The sequence below is a fragment of the Mus musculus genome, chromosome 9, assembly GCF_000001635.26.
Source record: "Mus musculus strain C57BL/6J chromosome 9, GRCm38.p6 C57BL/6J".
NCBI lineage: Eukaryota > Metazoa > Chordata > Mammalia > Rodentia > Muridae > Mus > Mus musculus.
Window position 1 is genome coordinate 92,457,104 of NC_000075.6, and position 24,812 is coordinate 92,481,915.

The 24,812-nt window shown below is 39.0% G+C and overlaps 1 protein-coding gene across 2 annotated transcripts in view; it reads left to right on the plus strand.

The window, feature by feature from the left end:
• Positions 1-268: 268 nt before the first annotated feature.
• The window catches only part of Plscr4 (phospholipid scramblase 4), a 36,142-nt gene continuing 11,598 nt past the window's right edge, over positions 269-24,812 (plus strand). The window contains exons 1-3 of one of the 2 annotated variants that reach the window (XM_006511130.3): positions 269-822; positions 14,618-14,645; positions 15,799-15,909. In XM_006511130.3, the coding sequence (XP_006511193.1) occupies positions 14,639-14,645; positions 15,799-15,909 (118 nt within the window). In that variant the 5' untranslated portion in view covers positions 269-822; positions 14,618-14,638. The remainder of the gene's footprint in view (positions 823-14,617; positions 14,646-15,798; positions 15,910-24,812) is intronic. The other variant, NM_178711.3, reaches the window with a different exon arrangement.

The following is a 24,812-nucleotide window of genomic DNA, read 5'->3' on the forward strand; positions in this document are numbered from 1 at the left end:
AATCTAGATATTCACACTCACAAGCTCAATTTCTTGGTCCCTCTAACAAACTCAAACCATTACATCTCGCTAAGACTTTGATGTCAGTTTGTTTGTTTCATGCTTTCAATAAAAGGCTGTATTTCTTCATTTGAGAAGTATTCTTGGCAGATATTACCGACCAGAACATTATTAATTGTTAAATCTATTCTGACAAATCATGTGCGAGGGAAAATGGAAAATTCCAGAACTCCACCCCCATGTAAACTCCTCCCAGAGCGCAGCCTGCAAGGCCAAGTTCTCGGCAGCTTCTTCAGGTCAGGCTGTGCCCAGTTGTGGTTCTGAGTGAGGTCAAAGGACATTTGGTTCGTCCACTTCCTTCAGCTAACTGTACCGGACCGAACCACTTTAATTTGATAAAACTATGTGTGCCTGACAGCAGCAATTAACCAAGTAACCAAAGTCCTCTTTAGAGAGTCAGAAATCTTGAGCCTGCTTCTACCCCCACCAGCACCCCAGTCCTAGTCCCTCTCCCTCCCAGATCAAACTGGTCTCCTCCAGGGATGGGAATGAGAGCCGAGCAGTGAGGCTGGTAGACCAGCTGCTTCCCGCCACCAGCAGAGGAGCGGTTCGGAGCTCAACCCCGCGGGCTTCGCTGGCGCCCACAACTTGTTTACCCTGCGTTTGGCTAGGGTTCAGGACGCCGGCGCCCCACCCTGCAGGAAGCCCTCCCGGGAAGGCTCCCCCGGCTGCCCCGCGTGGATCGTCCCAGCTCCTCGGCGCCTCTCGCCTTCCCCCAGGCAGGACAGCGAGCTCAGCCGGCGACGCCTGCAGCTGCGGGCGGTGAGAGGGGCCAGCGGGGAGCGGGGGACCCTGGGAGATTAGGGGGATGCGGGATGGAGGGCGCGGGCTCCGTGACAGTGGAGGAGGCGGGGCAGCTCAGCCGCAGGTGGTTGCGCAACTTTCGCTTTGTGGAGCGGGGTGGGGTTTCTTGTGTTGGGGTCCGCTTGGTTTCCCCCGGCTCTTGATAGGACAATGGGGTGCTGGGTGAAGGCTCTATGGGAGCATCATTCGGCCCTGGTGACATGAACTCTCGAGGGTGCAGGCCCTTCCCAGGAGACCCTCTCCACACTTTTCCCTCTTGCACCAGTGGAGCCTGTCCCCTCCTTGCAGCTCTGTGGGTCTCTCCTAGGGCCTTGGGCATAGATGTTTTCAGATAACTTTGCAAGGTTTTACTGGCAGGGGCTAAAAGATAGAGACAAGTTTTTGTTTGTTTGTTTGTTTGTGTCCCCCCCCCCCATTACTTTACAGAGTACAATATTAGCCTTTTAGGACTTAGAATTTTATATCTTATATTGTGTGGATGTACCCACTTTTAAGAACCGCAGTATGTTTGCGCTTTTATTTTGTCTATAGTAGTTTAAGTGGAGCCAGCAAGAGTAACAGAAGTATATTATGAAGACATTATGCAGTAAGGTTGATTTCCAAGATACTTCTGGGATACAGATGTTACTGCAGAAGTAAACACACAACCTCCACCTTCCAGCTCCTTGTTATGGGAAATAAGGAAGCAAGGCATTATGTAACCCTTAAAGTAGCCACACTGTCACATTGTATGGCCCAATGACATCACCAGAACAGAGGACACAAAGATGGCACATTATGCATAATTTAAGTGCCTAGGGACAATAACAAAGTTAATAAGCATTCCAGTTGCATCACACTTTGTAAGTCTTTTGAGGCTCAACTACAGGAAAGTACAGTGAAAACACACTTTAGTATAAATAACAGAAAAATGACAAATTTATTTAAACTATGAATTGTGGATAAAAATATGAATATGAAACTCCAAGTATTAAAATTATGCTACACATGAGACCCCAATAAAATTTATTTTCTTAGGTGAAAATATCATGTCCCTTAAATAATACATAATTAAACAGAATCGTAACTCATTCATAGTTTTAAACTGGCTCTTTAGCTAGACTATTTGAAAGAATTGCCACACTGCAATTTAAATGAAATACATGGCAGCTTGTTTTATATTAAAAAAAAAAGGGGGTATTCTAAAGAATGAACAGACAGTAGAATGATCCCAGACATTACAATAAAACTGAAGAAAGAGATTTAAGGATAAAATAAAAATGGGTATTTAATAAACATACATTTTAAGTCAGTAAAAGGGGACTGGCAAATAACATTTAAATTGATTATAATTGGAGCACTCGGCATTTATTTGGGTAAACTAATAATAAAACTGTTATTATAGTTAATATAAAGTGTGTTAACATAAAATGTAGTCAGGATGGATAATTTGAATCCAGATGCATAAAACCCAAAGGTTTGTGAACATGAGAAATGGGAAACATCTGCAAAACCTGGGCCCATTAAGAACTTATTTGTGAGCATAAGTACATAAAAATCAGACATGAATGAGGGGTTGTTAGAAAAAAGAAAGGTAATTCAACCACAGCTGGAACAGGTGATTGTCAGTAGCAGTCAGATGAGCAAAAAAAGTTAGGCAATTAAAATACCATGCTAACTTTTACTAGACCTGATGTTGAATATCTAATCATTTTGTTGTTGCTGACACAGCAAGAGCAATGTACACGTGCAAACTTCAAGGAGAAATATGAGTTGGCGAAACATATCATAAAGAGAGAGCTGAGAATAGTTGTATTCATTATTTTTCTTTTGCAATTCGTTCTGTAAAAATACGTGCCCAAGAAAAAATTAAAATCTGTCAAAGTCTTCCTTAAAGATGCTCATGGTAGCATTCTCTGTAATGGAGCAGGCTTTGAAACTGTTTGGAAATCATCTGCTAGGATTTAGTTGTTTAATTTGATGCATCAGGAGATAGAAGATACCTACTCCTAAACTTTAGGAAAGAGTAAATGTTCTAACATGTGAGTATGGTAAAGTGCTAGGTAAAATACTAACAGTAACTACAGGCACACCACAGGGTATGCACACAGTTACAGCATGTACGTATGTATGTACATATGTATGTATGTATGTATGCTGCAGCCTTTGAGACATTCGGAAGACAGAATGAATTATTGTTACTTTGAGTGTTTATATATTCTTGCATATTTCCGTGTGCATATTTATAAGGAAAATGTTATAACAGAAATAGTGAAGTTACAGAGTATCCATGGTTTGTTTTCCATGTATATATTTCCTTTACAGATAGAGTAGATATCCGTTCCTATAGAAAAAATGTATTATCTTTCCTGAAGATTTTCATCTTCTTTTATTTTCCTCTTTTAAAGATCCTTTGGGGATGTACTCCCGGAAAAACTCCATCTTATCCTTCATGGATATCCATGGTTATGGTGTTTATTATAGAGACAAAAGCACAAAATTTTCTGCGCTGTCATATTCATTAACTTTGCTAAAAGCGGAAAATATGGGCAAATTCATACTCCTATATTTCACCAACATTATGCTAAAACCCACTTTAATAATACATATTCTTTTGGATTAAATACATAGATATATTATTCTTCACAAAGAAAAACATCTATTGAGAAAAACAAAAATTAAACCATTGAATAAGAAAAGCAAATCTTTGGGAATAAATCTTAACATAAAATAAACTTTTAATGCTCTTCATATAAATGACTAAGAAAAGAAAACTAATAAACAGAAAAAGAGCAGATGACAAATGGGACATTTCCAGCAGCGGAGATGTCAATGTCTTCCAGATGAAATTACAGCTGCTCACCCTCATCCATTACAAGACATTCAAGAAATCAAGCCAAATTTTCTTTTCCTGCAAGATGGACAATAGCAAACACTGTGAGCGAGGACCCACTGGATTGTCCATGTTTTTGTCCAGTGTGAACTGATTTGCGTTCTTTGGATAGCTATTTAACAATGTTTAAACTGCACAAATGTCATACCTGCTAGCTTTACTTAAAATGTTGATATACAGACTTATCTACATAAAGTGTTTCCAAATTGTTTGTGATATCATAAATTATGGAATAATTTAAAATTTCGCCATTAAACAGCCAAGCCAGTCAGTTGAATATATTCAAATATTAAATGAGAATAGAGATTTTATTAAGATAAGATATGGAAGGCTCCACTCTGTACTAAAAAGGCACACACACACATGCACACACACACACACACACACACACACACACACACACAATATTACATACACAAAAACTACACAGAAGTATACATAGCTGTGATTCAAAAAGTACAATAGACAGATGGGGTTATATAATTCTTTTTATGTAACTGCTTAACTGCTTGAGTACATATTCACTTTCCACTTTCAGACAGTGGATGTTTTAAAAATTCTTTTTAATAAGTATATCTTTTCAAGCTTATCTAAAGTTAGGCGCAGGCCTTCTGTTTATCTAGCGAGAAGATGGCACAGTCCTGACTTGACAACATTCTTGATAATGCACTAGGCTTGGTGATGATCTATATAAATGTAGCCAGAATATTTTTGTACACTGTATAATAAAAACATTTCCTTTTAGATAGCTAAAATAAAAAGAGCAAATCATCTTTTTAAACAATTCGGACAGGTATGATGTTAATTGTCTCTGGGTTTGCTGCTCACTCTGCTTCCGTTTTAATTCATCCTGTATTTTGGAATGTAGTCTGCCTGCAACCCACAAGATCTTAAGGAAATAGTCTACTGCACAGTTTTTCTTTGGAAGGATTCATGGTATGACTAAAATAAGCAATAGTTTAGGTTCTAAATGCAACAGCCAGTTTTGATTTTCGTTTTGTAATAGGTTCATTCATTCATTGAAAAGTGGCTTCTCTGTTTTCTTGGAGGGTTGAGTTTATGCAAAGAAGTTTTACAAATATATGTTTGCATATAGGTCTAATGGATTTATCTGCATGACATTTTTTACCGTCCCCCTTATCTTGACAATGAAAAATCCCCATCTACACTGCCTGCTTCTGGTACTCTTTTAATGTCAGCCTTTGTACCACCACCTCTTCCGGCTCAGAACTATGAGAGGTGGCTATTGGGGTCTTTTAGTGACCCTTCACAGTCAGCCTCTCCACTACTGGTTCTCTGGGCCTGAAGAATCCCATAATACAAATCAATGCTTCACATCACAGATGCCAAGAAGCTAGCTGAAGCTATATACACAAAAATATATACATCCAAGTTTGATATCTGGCAGACTTCCAAGGGCTCTTTCCATATGAATTCACTATGAAGGAGTACTTCATAACAACTTTTATTTCCAGGTGATCTTTTTTTTAATGTTCAGATTATAATATGCCTATTACAGGAAATTTAAGGAAGAAAGTGTTGTGAGGTTTTTTTTTTTTTTTTACAAACTTTCTCCTTTTTGTATTTTAACAAACTATAGTGTAATAATATTGAGTTACTGGAAACATTACATGTTTCTGGCAAGAACATTTGTATCTATATTTCCCTAGATTATTAGTTTATGATGTTCCACTGTGAGGTGCTCTCCCAACCAGCATGCTACTGTAGCGTGTAGTTTAGAGTTGCTGATGCTTGCTTTTAATCTGCATTTGTTTACAGAGAATAAAAACTCCACTTAAAGCAAAACTATTAATTAATCTCTGGACTTAAAACAGAAAAATTACTTAGGTTCAAGAAAGAGGCTTTAGCCGGGCGGTGGTGGTGCACACCTTTAATCCCAGCACTTCGGAGGCAGAGGCAGGTAGATTTCTCAGTTCAAGGCCAGCTTGGTATACAGGGTGAGTTCCAAGACACCCAGGGGATATACAAAGAAACCCTGCCTTGAAAAACAGAAGAAAAAATAAAGAAAAAAAAGAGAAGAGAAGAGAAGAGAAGGGGAGGGGAGGGGAGGGGAGGGGAGGGGAGGGGAGGGGAGGGGAGGGGAGGGGAGGGGAGGGGAGGGGAGGGGAGGGGAGGGGAGGAGAGGAGAGGAGAGGAGAGGAGAGGAGAGGAGAGGAGAGGAGAGGAGAGGAGAGGAGAGGAGAGGAGAGGAGAGGAGAGGAGAGAAGAGAAGAGAAGAGAAGAGAAGAGAAGAAGAGAAAAGAGAAGAGAAGAAAGGCTTTAGAGAACGACCCATTAGTATGGTCTCCTTGGTTGTTCCCTTAGCTTTCCTGCTGTACTCACTTGACCCTCCCCATCTCCTCCCTCTCTCTTTCTCTAGCTTAGTGGTCTTCTGTCTGATCACATTTTGCACAGCTTTCTCATTTTTCTAGAGTTCATAGTGACTTTCCGAGAAACTGTTATACAGAGGAAATGTAGAAATGTCACATTTTAATTTTTAATCTGCTTGCCTCATTTGTTTTTCTAACATAGCTGTCCTAGCAGGAAACTCCATGATAACTTGGAATGGAGCTGTGCTTTTGGTCTTAGAGAAAGCAGTTTTTCTTGCTTCTTCTTTTGCTAGCTATGGAATGCTTCTTGGGGGTCTTGGCTAGATTAAAGAAATCCCATTCTCTTTCTAGGTTATCAAGTTTGGCTTTATATTTTTAACCAAAAAAGGAAATTGGATCCCTCTGATGTTTTTATTGCGTGCCTATTGAGATTAAGTGAAGTTTTGCTATATTGGTTGATTTCTATATGGAATTATATTATTGGTTATAAAAATACGCTAATAAAGGTTTTAGAAAAAAATTTTTAAAGAAATACATTAAAGTAAGTAAAATCCTATATTGTTATTGAGATAATTCCTGCTTGTATACAGTGTATATATATTGATATGGCTTGATTTTGTTCTGTAGTGTTTTGTTAGCTTCTGAGGTCAAGTTCTTAAGCAATGTTAACATAGCTCTGTTTTCATAGTGTCTTAGTCTGGTTATATCAAGGCCACCCTGACCTGACAAAGCTAATTAGGATACATTCACTCTTACTTCTGGGAGATTTGTGAAAGCTGAACATTCATTCCTTTTGTAAAAGAATTTTGTAGTTTATCAGAGAAGTTCTATGTTCTTAGTTTCTCCCTGTGGGAACGTCCTGCAATGCTGACTCATTGTCTTGCTATAATTCTGTTCTTATTTCTGCTTCTTACCAAGTCACCTTTAGTGGTGGGTCCTTCTAGGAATCCTTATGTTACTTGGTTGATCTAAACTCTGTGTGTGTGTGTGTGTGTGTGTGTGTTTTCGTTTTCTATAGTAAGGACATTATAGTATGACCTTAAAAAATGAACAAAAGCAAAATTGACAGAATATGTGGTGGGGTTCAAACCCAGGACCTCACCCATGCTGAGAATTCATTCCCATTGAGTTGCATGCTTGTCTGTGTTCCTTTATTTTTCTATAATTCATCTCTTTGGTTTTCTATAGCTTCTCTGTATGACTGGATAATTTTCATTGATTTGCTATTAACGTAGTAGCTCTTTACACAGTCTACATTTGTCTATTGATTTCATCCAGTGATGTTTAGATTTCTGTTATTGTATTTGCTCAGTGCTAAAACATATCTACTTTTTATATCTTTCATTACTTTGCTGAGACGTTCAGTATTTGGGATATTTTTAAAAAACATTCCATTTTATTTGATTTTAGTATTTGTGTCCATGACGCATGTGTGTGGGTGCTCGTGTCCAGGGCATACGTGTGGAGGTTAAAGGACAACCTTGAGGAGTCAGGCCCTTCTTCCATCCTGTGTGGGCTCTGGAGAGCAAACTCATGTTATCCTGGTGTGGCAAGTTCCTTGACCCAGTGAGCCATGTCTTGGTCCTGGAGAATTTTTTTTTATACCTAAATTATTTGTAAGATAAGTCAACATTGCCATCATCGTAGCATTAATACCTTTTCATATTTTTCCCTAGGAGTTTTCTTGTCCTTTTCTAGTCTTTTTTGTGCTGTAATTCTGTGGTTTTTCCTGCACATTTTGAGTATTATTTAGAAGAACCTGATTCCTGTTAAACTCCATGGAGAAAGCCGATCAGTTCACTGTTTGGCCAGGCAGTGCATGTACTTGGTTTGAGGCCCCCCATTCTTGGCCAGCTTCTGAGTGTGTGACTTCAATGGCAGCTTTCTTTTCTCTGTCATTCAGCTAGCTCTTGAGTGGACACAACCCAGCACTCAGTCTCAACTTGGGAACTCTTCTCTCTTGTTTGGATCTCCAGGCCTTTGTTAGGTTCTGGGAAACATTATTGGGAATTCTTTAGAGTCACCCTTGCCTACCCAAGGCAGAACAAAACAAGCATACATGTCTTGAAGCCACCAAGTACACCCCATGTGTTTCAGGCTATTCTGAGGCCAGGGGTTCCAGAAACTAAAAGCTTCTTCCCCTGTGTTCCTGCCTCTATAACCAAAGTGGTCAGTAACCTTTTCAGTTATGCGAGTACGTATTTCAGTTAAGTTGCAATATTAAATTAACTGCCCAAAGTCAAGACAGACTCAGCAGTCTCACAGTTGCCAACAAGAATTCCCTCACACCAGACATTTGACACAGGTTTGAGGTTTCCAGATCACTAACATTCTGACAACCTAATGAGTCCAGCTACCCCTTCGGGTGTGGTCATTTTCTATAATAACTCACGGGACTCAGGACTCAGAGCTCTCCAAGTGAGTAAAGCTCTACTACAAGAAATGCAAATCAAGATTAGCCAAATAAAAACACATGTGGGAGGGGCTAGTGATTTCGAACCCTTTCTACACAACCTAAGGAGCTGGATTCAATGCCCAGAGCACACACTGTAGACAAAGAAACAGACTTTTGAACGTTGTGTCCTGACCTCCACACATTGCCATGCCTCTTACAGAGCTGTCACCTGCATATGTGGCTTTTGTGTCCTAAACACAAAGCATCCATCTCTTTACCTAGGGAAGCTATGAAACTAACTTGAGACTGAGTGCTCTTTGTATTGGGCTTTCTATCCATAGGCCTGACTGCTAAAACCCTTGGCTATGTGGTTGAACTAAGTCTCTACTCCCCCATCTCCCTAGAGGTCAGACAGATAAGAACATTCTAACCCTCTGAACATGTGATATGTTTTTCTGATATGACCAGTCCACATCATGAGACATCCCCTCTGCATAGCCTCATGTGTGATCCCAAGGGTATAACATGTATAACAAGAATAACCCTGTCATTGAGACATCCCAAGAGTTTAGAACCCACGACAAGAACAGTCACACTGGTTTGTTGTTATCTAGCACTAAATTACACATATAACAACCAAAGTTTAATTAGTATCACTTTCAGTGGAGGTAGAAGAAAATATTGATTTAGACAGTAGCAAGACCTAGCAGATATGCATTTTTTAAGGCTTGACAGATTTTCCTTCATTAGACAAGGTCTACAAATTTCCTTAGAGCTATTAAAATAGTAACACATTCACCTGTCTTGGGTCCTATGACATATGAGGCTAAATGTGAACAGTTGAAAAGACTCACAATATCTTATTTAACCTTTTCACATTCACCAAATGTAATATGACTCCCACACAAATACAGCATCGCTCACCAAGGTCTTCAACTGTGAGGACTATGCTAAGACACTTTGTTGATTCTCTATTCCAAGAGCAGAGATATTGAAAATACAATGAGCTTGCTATGGTGGCTCAGGGCTATAATCCAAGCACTTGGAAAATCTAAGCAGGAGATTCTCCATGAGTTCAAGAACTGTCTAGGCTATACTGTGAGTTCCAGGCTACTCTATGCTACTGAATGGCATCTTATCTCAGAGAGAGAGAGAGAGAGAGAGAGAGAGAGAGAGAGAGAGAGAGAGAGAGAATCAAAGACAGAGACAGAGACAGAGACAGAGAGAGAGATAGAGAAAGAGAAAGATAGAGATCTTTAATATCGCTAACATTTTGTTCTTTGTAAAATATACTGCTTGATAAATTCTGTCAGCCAACATTTATCACGTTTTGGGCTGCAACTAGGGAGCATGCTCCTTTGTATGCTTACAATTCTATCTGCTAGAGCTTCCCTCTGTGGGAGAGGAAAGTGTCTGCCCAGAACCCACGTTGGTCTGGCAGTTGTTTAGCTGGTACATGTTGAGCGACAGAGTGCCAGGGCATGTCAAACAGTACTGCTATCCATACACAATTTCCTAGTGATTCAGTAATAATACCGAGCATCTGAGGATTGTCTGTGGGCCTCACACTGTCTCTATGGAACTATTCATTTTACAGCAGTACTTGGAAGTTGGCCCCACATTCACTCTTTCTGTGACAAACAGGGCAACCTGAAATAGAGCCTGGTTCTCATGGTCACCTCAGTGTCACACCATAGACCTGGGCATGTGCTGTGAGCACATGTGTTGCTGGCTTGCACTAGTGGGTAGCTTCCCGGTCTTCTTTTCACCTCCAGGTGTCTTTACGTGAGGATTAAGGTATAAAAAGGATATCGTGGCTCAGAAAATTTGCATGTTAGAGTCAGTAAACAGACAGGGGACTTGGGTACTTCCTATAGGGCTTTGCTAAGTTAGCGGACATTCAGGAGGAACTGTCTATCCTTCTTGTCCTTTTAAAAAAATGAAATACTAAAAGACAGCCAGAGGCCAGGGTTTTAGAATGCATATACCAGTTTCTAAGCCTTTGCCTGGAGACTCTCACCTGGCAATCAAAGAAACAAAGAAACAAAGAATCAAAAGAAAAAAAAACCAAAATCAACCAAAAAAAAAAAAAAAAAAAAAAACCCTCCCTCCCAGAGATCAGCACAAGTCCAGTGTTTCACTGTGAATTTCTGACCCAGCTTGGGTCTTGTGACTGAACTTTCAAATCTCCATGTGTGTGTTAGAACTTCTGGTTTTGTGGGCTGCTGTATCATTTCATGATTTGCACAAACGAAACTTAAAGAGCAATCTTCTGTGTCCGTGTCTCAGCCAGGTTAGCTGTGCTGCGCAACAGGAAACACATCCCTCAGTTCACAGTTTATTCCAGGATTAAGACAGAATGCTTGCCTCTGGCAACTGGGAATTATCCTGCTTACATAATATGCTGGCAAACGTTATGCATAAGAAAAGAACAGCAACATAGGTAGGTTAGAATGTGCAACATTTAATATGTGTTCTGTTGCTGCCAGACTTCATTTAAAGTAGCAGCTGCAGCTGCCTTACAAGGATGCAGATCCTTGCCCAGCCTGGCATTGTCTGTGTCCTAACTCTCATCTCTCTGTGATGGTCCAGACATCTGTAGATACCCTGTGTGAATCATATGTCTCCGAATGCCAGGATGTCAGCAGGACTTCCTGGGCTTTGGTATACTAACCTGAGATGTGCCCCAGTTTCGAGAACTAATTTCCAGAGATGATGAAGGCAGAAGCCAGTCTCAGTGTAGGATGCACTTCACTGTTGCTGATTGAGAGAACATCTGAAACAATTTACTAGCTAATAAGGGAGGATTAAGATGACAGAATTCTTTCTTGTACCAACTGGAAATTACTGTGCTTACATAATATCTTGGCTAGAATTGTATTGTAAAACTTTATAAGAAAAGAAAGAGAATCGAAGTTGATGAGAAAAGGCTCTAGTGGCTAGAAGGGGGGAGGGGTGTGAAAGGAAGCTTGGCTCCTCCAGTCTGTGAGGTGATATGTATCCACATTCTGCTTTGTTTCATTAGTATTAGTTTATATCTAACGTTTAATGGATTTTGCAGGGATGGGGAGGGGAAAGGGGTTTATTTCAGCTCATAGTTCCATATCACAGCCCATGGCAGAGATCATAAGGGAGTGCTGCTTATTGGCTTCATCTCTTCTTGACTAGGGGTAGCACTACTTACAGTGCACTGGATTCTCCCTCATCCATCATCAATTCAGATACACCATAAGTCAACCTGGGGAGGCTCTCTTCTCAATTGAGGTTCCCTATTCCCACAGGACTCTAGCTTGTGACAATTTCATATAAAACTAGCCATTTACAGTCAGCTTATACACCCAGAACTCCTTGACAGAAGGGAAACCCAATTCTTCCTGAGGAAGGACCCTATAAGAATAATACTGGAAGTTTTACTGTTACTTTTTCATCTCTGTTTCTTCAAAGGATCTTTTAAAAGTGACTTTTACTTCGTGATAGCTATATACTAAAGGAAAGAAATTAATCATACTATTAAAAAACTGCTACACACTGACTGGTTCTGAGTTGACATTATTCTAGGAAACCCTCAACATCCCTATGGCCAACCAATCACAGTAGGAGTATAGAGAAGCCAACCAATCAGAAAGCGTGAGCTTCTGGAACCCAGATATTCTGAGTGGGGTCTTATATAGAAACCAACCAATCAGAGTAGGGGCTTATGAAAACTAAATGATCATGGTTTATAACTGAAAACCTTCTCCCAGTCAATCGGTGAGTGTGAAAACATACTCCCCGGAAATCCCCTTCTTCCACAATGCAGGAATAGACATGTTTAGTAACTAGGAAAATATACATACAGATTCCCTGATCTGTGAGGGAAGGGATGTTAAGGTGTAATAGTGCGTGTTTTAAATCTCAGCACTTGCAGTCTGTGGCAGGTGGATGGCTGCGAGTTTAAAGACAGGCTAGGCTACATTGCCTGTGTCTGGCCAACAGGGCTACAGAGAAACATTTTCTATTCCTCACTAAAGAGAGTGTGGGGGAAAGAGGGAGAGAGAGAGAGGAGAAGAAAAGGAAGGAAGAAAAGGAAGGGAGGGAGGAAGGGAGGGAGGGAGGGAGGGAGGGAGGGAGGAAGGAAGGAAGGAAGGAAGGAAGGAAGGAAGGAAGGAAGGAAGGAAGGAAGGAAGGAAGGAAGGAAGAAAAGAAAAGACTGCAAAAGGTCAGCCAGAAGCTAGCACCTAGCTAGGCTAGGGTTATATTAAAGCAAAAGCAGTTCTGCATTCCTGGAGTCATTACAGAAATTATTTTCAACCTTAAGTACTTGAAGAATGTATTATTTCACTACATCTGCCTTCACAACACCTGTTAGGCATGTACAAAAGACTGCAGAATCTCAGCGCGTGTGATTAAGTCTGTGTCTTGAATTAGATTCCATAGATCAGTATGTCTGTTTTCACGCCAGTCCCAGGCTGGTTCTGCTGCTATAACTCTGGAATAGAAGTTGAAATCTGGGAGAGTGAGAACTTCGACAGTTCTTTTATTCAGGAATGTGTTCTCAGCAATCCCGGTTGCTTTGTGCTTTCCACAGGAAGTTGGAGAGTACATTTTCACATTTGTGAAGAATTGTGTCATATTGCTCTAGCTAAGACTTCAGGTGCTCTACTGAGTAAGTATAACCATACTGAAGACAGCGGGCATCATTATCGTGTCCTGATTTTAGTGGAAATGCTTTGTTTTTTTTTTTTCTTTTTAGGATGATACTGCTGTGGGGTTGCTGCAAATCACTGTTATTGTGTTGAAAAATGTCCGCTGTATCCATAGCATCGTCAGAACTTTTTTCATGAAGAGACATTGAATTTTGTCAGAGGCCATTTCTGCATTTAATGAGATAATCACATGCATTTTAATACCTTAGTTTGTTTATATGTGGCATTGCATTTATTGGTTTGCCTATGTTTAACCACCCTGCGTATCTGAGATGAAGCCAACTTGGTTTTGGTGGACAATCTTTCTGATGTCTTGGATTCTGTTTGCAAGTATTTTATTGAGACTTTTACATCTGTGTTTATAAGGAATATCACCCTATAATTTTCTGTCTTTTTTCAGGTGTTTGTGTGTTTTAATATCAAGATAGTAGAAGCTTTGTAAAAATAGTTATGGATTGTTCCTTTGTATATTTTGGAGTAATGTGTTCTTCTTTGAGAGTATGGTAAAATTCTGCACTGAATCAATCTGGCCTTGGTGGGGTGTTTTGTTGGTTGGTTGGTTGGTTTTGGACTTGGATGGGAGAATTTTATTTACTGCTTCTATTCCACTAGGGGTTGTAGATCTGTTTCAGTTGTTTATTTCATCTTGACTTAGCTTTGATAGGTTGTATATATCAAGAGACTTACTCATTTCATTTTTAGGTTTCCCAATTTGATGGAATACAGATTTTTAAAATGTGTTATTATGATTCTATGATTTTTGCCAGTGGTTTGTTGTCATCATCCCCTTTTCATCTCTAATTTTATTAATTTGTTTCTCTTCTCTCCATCTTTTAATTAGTTTGGCTAAGGATGTGAGAGTCTTGTTGATTTCCCCCCAAACCCCAATCTTTATTTCATTGATTCTTTGTATTATTCTTTGTTTATTTCTATTTCATTGATTTCAGCCCTGGATTTGATTGTTTATTCCTTTCTACTCTTTTTGTTTTTTATGACAGAATTTCTCTCTAGCCCTAGCCATTCTAGAACTAGCTCTGTAGACCAGGCAGACCTCAAATTCACAAACATCTGTCTGCCTCTGTCTCCTGAATACTAAGATTAAAGGTGTCTTTTATGGTATTATTTCTTTTTGTGTTTTTGTTTGTTTGCTTGTTTGTTTGTTTGTGAAGATTTTAGATACATCACTAAATTATTAATATGTGATCTCTCCAGTTTTTTTTTTTTTAATTTAGGTACTATAAACCTTCTTAGACCTGCCTTCATTGTCCCATAGGTTTGGGAATGTTGTGTTTCCACTTTCTTTCAATTCTAAAAGAGTTTTTCATTTCCAACTTGATTCCTGTCTTGATTCATTTTTCATTCAGTAATGAGATGTTCATTTTCTTTGAGATTGTAGCCTTTCTATTACTTCTGTTGTTGTATACATGTATTGTATATTTACATAAAGGTATTAACATGTTTTCTTTTACAGGAATAATTAGAACTCATCAAAATGTCAGGTAAGATTTTATTAATTTCCTAAATTTTATTTTATTATTTTAATTTAAGTGTCCGTGTGTGAAGCTGGAGCTACAGGCAGTTGTGAGCAGCCTAGTATGGGTGCTGAGATCTCCATCTGGGTCCTCTGCCAAACCAATAAGCACTCTTAAGTGCTGGGCCCTCACTCCAGTCCCAGTTTTACTAGTTTTAAAACGTTTTGTTTTTCCATATGAGTTATATGATTGTTTTCTTTGAAGAGGTGTATTTTATTCTGATATATTTGAGCATTTATACCATTTGACCCTTTAGATACATGTACATGTAAGTTCACCTGAACATATTAATGCTGTGTAAGAAAAGGTGTAAAACCAGCTCATATTTGCACACAGGCCTGAAAGGTTTCTTAGTGTTTGGCAGAAGTAGGTAAAGCAAAAGAAAGAAAGGAGAGCAAATCCAGACAAGACAGGAGCTGTCAGGAGTTGTGGTGACCTTTGGCCTAGAGGCAAAAGAGTCAGGTGACGATTCTGCCTCACAGCTAGGGTCTTTTGTTTCCTCTGATATAAAATTCAGCCATTTATTTATGAAATTGAGACCCTTTCTTAGAGTGAGGCAGCTAAGGATTTCCTTTCATCTCAATGAGAGAACAAGATATAGCACAATGGAGTGGCTTCAGTAGCACCCGTCAGCAACCTCTGTGACACTGGGACCAAGTGGCTTTGAGGAAGAATGCAGTAAGAGTATGAGCCACAGCAGACATGAACCAAGTGTTTATGGCTGTATTAGGTCTAGTGACTACTGAGAATTTATTTAATGCTTTCAATGTAGATATCGCATTTCAAAAGACTGTGAAAAACCAGCTTTATATTTCCAGTGTTTTCTCAGACAATAAGAGAAAGAACCTCTTCTGTCTGCAGGAGATTAACTGTGTAGGTGGGAGTCAGCAGGTAGCCCGTTGAACCATGAGCGTGAGAGCTCAAACACAGCCACAAGCAGTGTGATGTTTAATTTCACTTTCAAAACTTACTTTCAGTCTAACATTCATGAGATTTATTAATAGGTGTTCTTCATAAGAAGTATGGGTGTATTTTCGGGTGCTTATAGGAGACAAAAAAGACTGCATTTTGCAATCATGTTATTACTTACTGTGTGGGTCATGTCCCTCTCTTCTTAAAGGTCTGGTCCCCACAGCCCCTGAGCAACCTACAGAAGAAATGGAAAATCAAATAAAATCACCAACTGCTGTGCCTGATGCTCCTCCTGACTACAATTCTCATTTTGCGCCAGGTAATGTGAATTTTCAAATATCATCCTCTTTCAGAATACCATAGCAATAGTTAAGGTTAATTTCTCAGTCAACATTTGATTCAAATATTGAACCAGGTGTTGATAGAGGGCCAGCTTAACATATTCCTGTGTAAACACAGGGATAATCTTCTCTATGTTTTTAGTGAACAGAAAGAGAAAACACATGGGGATACAGAACATGGTGCTGTCTCTCACTACCAGGGTTTGGAAGAAAGCTGTGTGGATAAAGCGGTCTTTAATAGACTAGGAAAATGACCCATGTCTTGCACAGTGTCTGTGAAGATGTGGTATGAGGCATGCATGGGTAACTGGCAGGAGGGACAGAGAAGAGGAAGTGCTGACTACAACACTATGGCATGGATTTTTATGTCTTAACACTATTGGTGGAGACTTGGGACGAGGGGTTGCCACATAGTTCTAGAGTACATTTGAGAGATTATAGTCATTTTAGGAAATAGCCACATCATTTCTGAGGAGCAGACACTGTTCAAATCAGGTTCTGTTCACTAAGCAAACATCTTGGTTTTCTATATATCAGGCAAAATAGGCCGGGTTAGGGGTTTAGCTACATCATAAGAGACTCTGTCTAGGAAATGAAGGCCCTGGGCTCAGTCCCAGGAGATATTTTTCAAATTAAACAGGTAAGTTAAAAATGGATTCAATGCCAAATGCACTGCTAATGAATTGTCTCTAACAGTGAAAAGTCACTGTGTTCTCTGCCTAGTAGCTAGATCTTGAGAAATAGTTGACAGTTTCACACATGTATATGGTTACCCCTATCTCTTCTGCTGAAACCCTTCATTCTGGGAAATCCCTTCCTACTTCAGTCTCTGTCTCTCACTGTCTCTCTGTATCTCCCTCCCTGTCATCTCTCTCCCTTTCTCTGTTTTTCTTTAGCTCTCTCTATGACTTTCTCTCTGTCTCTCTGTCTCTGTTCTTCTACATCTTTGCCTTCCTGTCTTTGTATTTCTGTTTCTCTCTATATATGTTTCTGTCTCTCTCTGCCCCGTCTCTTCCTGTGTGTCCCTCTGCTTTTGTGTCTGTCTGACTGTCTGTCTCTCTGTCTCTGTCGTGTTTCTGTCTCTGTGTGTGTCTATCTCTTTCTGTGTCTCTCTCTGTTCCCTGTCTCTGTCTCTTCTTGTGTGTCTCTCTGCCTCTATGATTCTGTCTATATCTGTCTCTCTGTCTCTGTCTCTCTGTCTCTCTCTGTGTGTCTTTCTCTCTGTCTGTCTCTGTCTGTCTCTGTCTCTCTCTATCCTTTATATGTGTATATCTCCCCCATAGAGTTTAATTATCATTGCTTGCAGGAACATAGGCTACAAGAAAATGATACCCTCTTCCCCAGCAACCATTAACTGCTAATAGTCCCAAAGCAGATGTGAAGTCTCATGAGTGGATAGATAGCCACAGCTGCTGTGGGTTCATGAAAGCAACAGCTGTGCTGTGTCCACAAGATGTCTTTTAGCACCATGCCTCCTTCATCCTCATCATAATTATGCCTCTGCTTTATAACTGGACACATTTTTCCTAGAAGATCAATATTGCAGCTCACCGGGAACACTTGTAAATGGCTTCCCCATCTCAGCACCCTGTACAGTATCTTCTAGCACTGTGGAAAAGAGCCACCAAGCAAGAAGCCTCTAGTTCAGTTCCATCTTGATTTCTGTGTCTATGCCTATATCAAAGTGTATGTTTTGTGTTCTGAACAATAAGAATATGCCATCAAGTTCAGTTTGGAGACCAGGAACAAAGGCAATAACTTATCTTGTTTTTGGAGCCCGTGGCAGTTCCATGACCAACAACTTAGGGAAGTGTCAGTTCTCATGAATTGTGTTCTTCTAATTCACAGAAACCAGAAATAATATACTTGCAAATTTTGGTTTAATGAAATTATTTAAATTCAAATAGAATTTAATTTCCATTATATTCATGGATGTATTTTCCCAGCCAAAAACAATGTCCTGTATTGTTTATTAAAAGCATAGTTAATAAATAAACCATGGTTCCATGGAATCTATTTAAGAAGACAAAATAGTATGACTTTTTGAAGTAAAAAAAAACAATGGTAATATTAAAAGTTATTAGAAATGAAAATCCCATAGGCAGTTTCTCACACTGGCATTGGGAGAAAGCTTCATCCTACAGTTCTCTGTAAATTAATGTGAGATATTGTATTCATACAAAGTTAAACATGCATTGTTTTGTTTCAGTTTGTTTTCCTACAAAAAAACAGTCAAAACCATTATATGCAATTTCTCAGAAGATAACATAATATGGCATTTTCTTACACATAACATTTCCACATTTTTTTCTTCTTCATTTTTAACATAGGTTAATACATACTTATAATTAAAATCACTCATTTATACAAAGTGGTACATAATTTTAGAAATGTAACCATCATACTGAATAAGTCCTTAACATAAGTTCTACTTTTCTTCTGGCTATTGATCATCAACTTTTATTACTTCAAGTGCTTTTATAGGAAAGGTACAAGATATTGTAATTAACTCATTTACTCATTAACTCATTTATAATGATTAGTGTTCTTTAAATGGGGCTTTGAGAATCTGAGGAAGGATCCCTGACTCCGAGTTCAGGTGGGCGCCCTCATAAGAGTTCTTTCAGGAATTACAAACTTTCTTCATGATAAGCTTAAACGCAAAATGTCCCTCATTCTGCTTCTATAAATATTCATTTTTGTTCTCATTTAGTTTTAACTTAACAGCATTTTAAATTGCCATTATCAATCGTTTAATTATATGTACTTTCAGTCTTTATCAAGTATAGAGAGGATATCTTGTGGGTTCTGTGGATGCATTACCTGTCAATTAAAAAGCCTTTGGCCTTTAATCCCAACACTTGGGAGGCAGAACAGGTGGATTTCTGAGTTCAAGGCCAGCCTGGTCTACAAAGTGAGTTCCAGGACAGCCAGGGCTACACAGAGAAACCCTGTCTCGGGAAAAAAAAAAAAAAAAAAAAAAAAAAAAAAAAAAAAAAAAAAAAGGCCTTTGGCCAATGACTTAGTCAGGAAATAAGAGGTGGGATATCTTGGAGGAGAAAGAATTCTGAGATAGAGCCAGGTCAGAGGTTTGCCTGGGAAGATGTAAGGAGAGCCCTGATAACTAGCCAAAAGGCAGAATGTAGGTTAAAATAAATGCATTATCTTTAGTTGTGATTTAGTCAAAGTAGAGTTTAGCTATAGGGCCAAGGTATTTGTAGATATATTTCCCAGTCTGGATCTTATTTCTGGGAGCATGAGACTTGGAGGAAGAACCACACCTAACTTCTACACTCAAGAGCTGGTTCTCTCAGTGTTCTTTGGTATTTTCTTGAGTCCTGCCTGGCTCCCCTCTCTTTCATCCACTTTTCTTTTTTTATACTCTCTCATAAAGTGATCTTGACAATCCAACTAGTTTTGTGTACTTTTGGTTACTTATAAATCCCATCCTGATCCACTTTACCACACTACACTTCAGATTTTCAATCGCTACTGTCTGTTCACCTTGTTCTCTGCATAGATACATGTCCTCAAACATAATCATTGAACCGAATTTGACATATTACTCCCATATTCATACTCCTATTTTCCACACTTTGGAGGCATGTAGGAGCACAAACTAAAAACATTAGAATCATTCCTTAATAACCAGTCCACTAATGAGTCAACACTTTTTTTAAGGCCAGTTTTAATGATTTCTTCCTTGACACAATTAAATTTCCTTGCCTTACATCTGGATGCTAGCAAGTACCTCCTGCTTAATGTAATGTTGTGTGCTAAGGATTACAAATGTGAAAACATCTACTCTTCATCCTCATGGCAGAGTTCAAGCTGTACATACAAAGCATAAGGTTTGCTTATATGCTTACCTTTCCTGCTCTCTAGCCTTGCATGTGAGCATCCCACACACAGCCCTACCTTCTGTAGAGCTGAGCCTACTTTGTCCATTTCTTGTTCTGGTCTATGTTCTCATAAGACCATCCCTTGCCATGGAGGACCAGGTTGAATGAGGTAGCATTTATGCCATAGCTCATGTTATCTTCATGGGTTAAGAACCTCTCTTGCCATCCCTCAGTACACTATGCATCTCTCTGTGTGCAGCAGTTAAGTGCTTTATAATAACCATTGGTTTTTCTTACAAGCATTAATATGCTCTGAAATACAGAAGGCAGTAATGAGTGTATAAGTCAAAACAACTGGTTCCTAAGGCTGATTTGATTAACGTTCCCTAAATAAAGTAATGTTTACCTCATAGCTTCATTTTGAAATAGCATTAGAGAATTGATTTTGTAGTTCATGTCTTTATTAACAAGCTTATATCATAGATTGGGACGTCACAGATTCACTTAGCTTCAAAAGCTAATGTCTAAATTGCAGGAATTTGATCACCTGCACAACTGGTTTTGAAGAAAATGCTCTTTTCCCTATTTGTCCTTCAAAGAAACTTCTTCAAGCTCTGGGGTTGTACCTTTTCTTGTACTAACTGATTTTTCTCAGTGTTGGTTAATACAAGACCACTGTGCTTTGGTGACTGGGAATGTGTGTGTGTGTGTGTGTGTGTGTGTGTGTGTAATATAAGGATTGAAATAGTTGACAGCCGTAGAGTTGTTAGATCTACAGCCCTCCACAGAATCCCCTAGTGAATGTTCCTATTCCTTGCTTATAATACAGTAGGGATATTGATGTAATGTAGTTAATAATATAGTAAATGTTATATAATGCAGAAATATAGATGCTAGAAAGGCTTCTGGCAGTTTAACAACATCCTTTCATGATTAAAAACTCCAAAAAAAAGCTAAAAATAGAAGAAACATACCCTGATATAATAATGGCTTTATAGGTCCCATCTATAATTTACATTATACCTAATAAGAAAAAAGAGAGAGAGAGTTTCTCATTTGAAACATACAAAGGTGCCCACTCTCTTCATTCTTGCTCAGCCCAGTGCTTGAACTCTTAGATAGAGCAGTAAAACAAGAGAAAGGAATAAAGACTATAAAGAAAAAGGAACAAAATTCTAAGCACTCCTATTTGCAGATGTCATGATTGTATACTTAAAGGACCCATAGAACTCCAACAGGAAGCACTTAGACCTAATAAACACTTTCAGCAAAGTGGCAAGATACAGAAACAGCATTAAAACAAACAAACAAACAAACAAACAAACAAAAACAGTTGCCTCAGTCTAGACCAATTACAGCTTGCTAAGGAAAACTCCCTTCACAGTAGCTTCAATATAACAAAACACCCAAGAATAAAAGTCCTAAGCATAAAGGTTGAAGGAAGTTAGGAAAGAAGTGAAAGAAGACACAAGACCTCTCATGTCCATGAATCGGCAGCTGTTGTTGTAAAGGTGGTTGTATTATTGAAAATGATCTCCAGATTGCACATAATCCCCAACAAAATTTCAACTGTATTCTTCATAAAACAAGAAGATATAAAATGAAAATGATCTTCAGATTGCACACAATCCCCAACAAAATTTCTATTTTATTCCTCGTAAAACTAGAACATATAATTCTAAATGCACACAGGAAAAAAAAAAAAAACAATAAGGGAAGTACCCAAATGCTAATCGCAAATTGTATTAAAGAGCTGTAGTCACAAAAATGTAGTGATACTGGCACAAAAACAAACATGTAGACTGCTCTCTGTTGCTGAACTCAAACACTGAACAAAACTAACTTAGATATGGAAAGGGTTTGTTTCAGTTTATAGGACATAATCCATCCCTTCATCGAGAGGAGCCAGAGCAGGAGCTCAAGGCAGGAGCTGAAGCAGAGCTATTGGAGGAGTACTGCACATTGCATCTCTCTTGCAAAGCTACCACTGTCCTTGTACAAAACCTATGAGGTTCCAGGTCCACTGTTCCAAGGACGTCACTGTTCACAGTGGGCTGGACCATCTGACATCAACTACCAAACAAGAAAATGTCCCAAAGAGATGCCCATGGGCCAGTCTGATGGAGCCAATTGTTCAGTGAAGGTTTCCTTTTCCCAAATGTGTCTACTTGTCAAAAAGACTAACCATCACATAAACCAGTAGAATATATGATTCAGAGATAAATCCATAGTGAGATAGCCAACAAATTTTCAACAAAGTCACAGTCATACACTGGGTGAGAATGGAATGGATACAGTCTCTTTAAAAAAAATGATGCTAGGGAAACTGGACACTCATACACAAAAGAAATTAAAGCTGTATCTCCTATCCTATACACACACACACACACACACACACACACACACACACTGGATCATAGGTCAATGTAAGACCTGAAATTCTGAAACTGCTGTAGAAAAACTTCAAGATAAAGGCACAGATAAGACATATCAAAGAAGGACATTAATAACACAAGAAAACTCCCAAGAATGGACAAATGGGGTTGCATGAAATTCAAAAGCTTCTATACGGCAAAGGCCAAAAGCAGCATAATATGCCAGCCTACAGAGTGGAGAAAACATTGTCAACTGCACGTCAGATAGAATACTAATATCTAGAATAATTTTTTAAACCCTACAAAAATCAGCAAAAACCTGATCTGTAAATGGCTAATGAACTGAGTGGGCAGTTCAGAAGAAGAAACTCAAACCCTCCAAAACACTTTGAAGATTTCATTACCCAGTGGGAAGATGCACAAACACAAATGGTCACAGTGAGTGTGTGGAGGTCAGGGGCCAACTCTGGAAGTTGGTTCTCTCTTCTTACTGAGTTCTAAGGATTGAACTCAGGATCTCAGACTTGTATTGCAAGTGGTTTTACCCACTTAGGCATCTGGCTAGCCCCTAGAAAAATATTTGAAAAGCTATTCAACATTTCTACTTTCAGGGATATGCAAATTAAATTTTATTGATATTGTCTTAGCCCAGTCAGAATGGCCATTATTTCTTTTAAAAAAGTTAGCAAATGCTGGAGAGAATGTGTAGAGAAAGAGGAGTCATTATTCAAGGCTGATGGACTGAACATGTAGATTCATGCAGACACAATAGAAATCATGTGGAGCTTTCTCAGAAAGATGAACAGAACTGGCATATGACTCAGCCATATCATTCCTGGTTATGGACCAGAAGAACTCTAAGTCAGAATGCCATAAAAATACTTACCTAGGTATCCACCAACAACAGATCCAGCCTTTGTGTCCATCAGCAATGGGTCTAGCTTACATGTCTATCAGCAGATAAATTGGAAGGAGAACCAATATAGTGTAATAGAATACATATGACACGGAAACAAAATGAGAGATGCTTTAGAGAGGGGAAAACCATCAAGGGAATAGTAAGGATGAGGGAGCTTAGAAAAAGCATGTTGTAAGCTAACTTTCAAAAATGCTTTAAAAGGGATATCTTAGTAGTCAGAGTGTTTGAATTCTCCATTTGACATATACTAGCTGGTGTCCTTCAGCAAATTACTCAGTGCTCAGCCCAAGAAGAGCTACCAGCCTTTAATTCTTCAATGGATGCTTTTAATCCCAGCACTGGGGAGGCAGAGACAGGAGGATCTCTATAAGTGTAAAGCCAGCCTTGTCTGGAGAGAGTTCCAGTCCAGTCAGGATGTCCATAGACTTATGAGATGGCTCAGTGGTTAAGAGCACTGGCTGCTTTTCCAGAGGTCTTGAGTTCAATTCCCAGCAATCACATGGTGGCTCAGAACTATCTATAAGGGGATCTGATGCCCTTCTCTGGCCTGTAGATGTATGTGCAGCAGAACACTCAGACATAAAATAAAATAAAATAAAATAAAATAAAATAAAATAAAATAAAATAAAATAAAACGAAGCAATGGGAATCAAGCCAGTAAACAGCCCTCCTCTATGGCCTCTACTTCAGTTCCTGCCTTGAGTTCTGCCCTGACTGCCCCTTCATGGCAGACTGTGAGATGAAATAAACCCTTTCCTCCCTAAGTTGCTAGAAAAAAATGTTCATACCAAATGTGTACATGAAATGTGTATGTGAATGATGACAGCAGTGTTGTTATGATTACAAGTGAAGCCAACCCAAGTGTCCATGAGATAATTAACACAAATAATCCTATATATTCCACATTGCAGAATGCTAATCAACCATAAAAAGAGTGAAGTATTGCAAATGCAATGCATGTGCTATAACATGAATAAAATTTGAAGACATACAGATGGAGAGAAACCTGATCTGCAGTTTACACACTGTACACTACCATCTACAGGGCATGCCCACCCTAGGCAGACCACAGAGCATGGTTTCCAGAGACAAGAGAAGAAGAAATAAGAGTGGCTGTTAATGGATGATAAATCATCTGTATTTAGTCAATGGGGATGATTGCTCGGCTTTGCTGGCAGAAAAAGCAGCAGCAACAGCAGCAGCAGCAGCAAAGCCCACTGAGTTATACATTTAGAGGAGGAAAGAAATTGAGATACTTCGTTATTTTTACTTGGACATTGTGTTTGATAAATGGAAACTGGGCTAGGAATCTCTGTTTTGAGAACTCCAGGCTATTTTTGAAACACTTACTATACTTTGTGGCACAATTAAAGAAACAACCCCAAAATGTTTGTCTTACACATTTGAAAGTATTACGTTTAAACAACCAAGTTTTGAAATTTAGTTCCGTTGTTTTTGTTTTTCTGTACTCCGGTCCTCTGTAGCAAACATGACCTAAGCAGCCCTGGTGGAGGACAACGTTGTACATTAGTTATTTTGTAGCATTTTATTATTCTCAATACTCCTCTTTAAAAACCATTGGCAAGTGCTGTTCCTGGGAGCTTGAATGATTTATAATGACAGAGACAGAGTTCATCAGATGTTGGATTGTGGTGGGGTGTGGAGCATGGGTCATAAATATGGATAAGTACTTTGGACTGAGCATCTTATAACCCTACCCCATGTTCACCAGCTGGGACCTATAA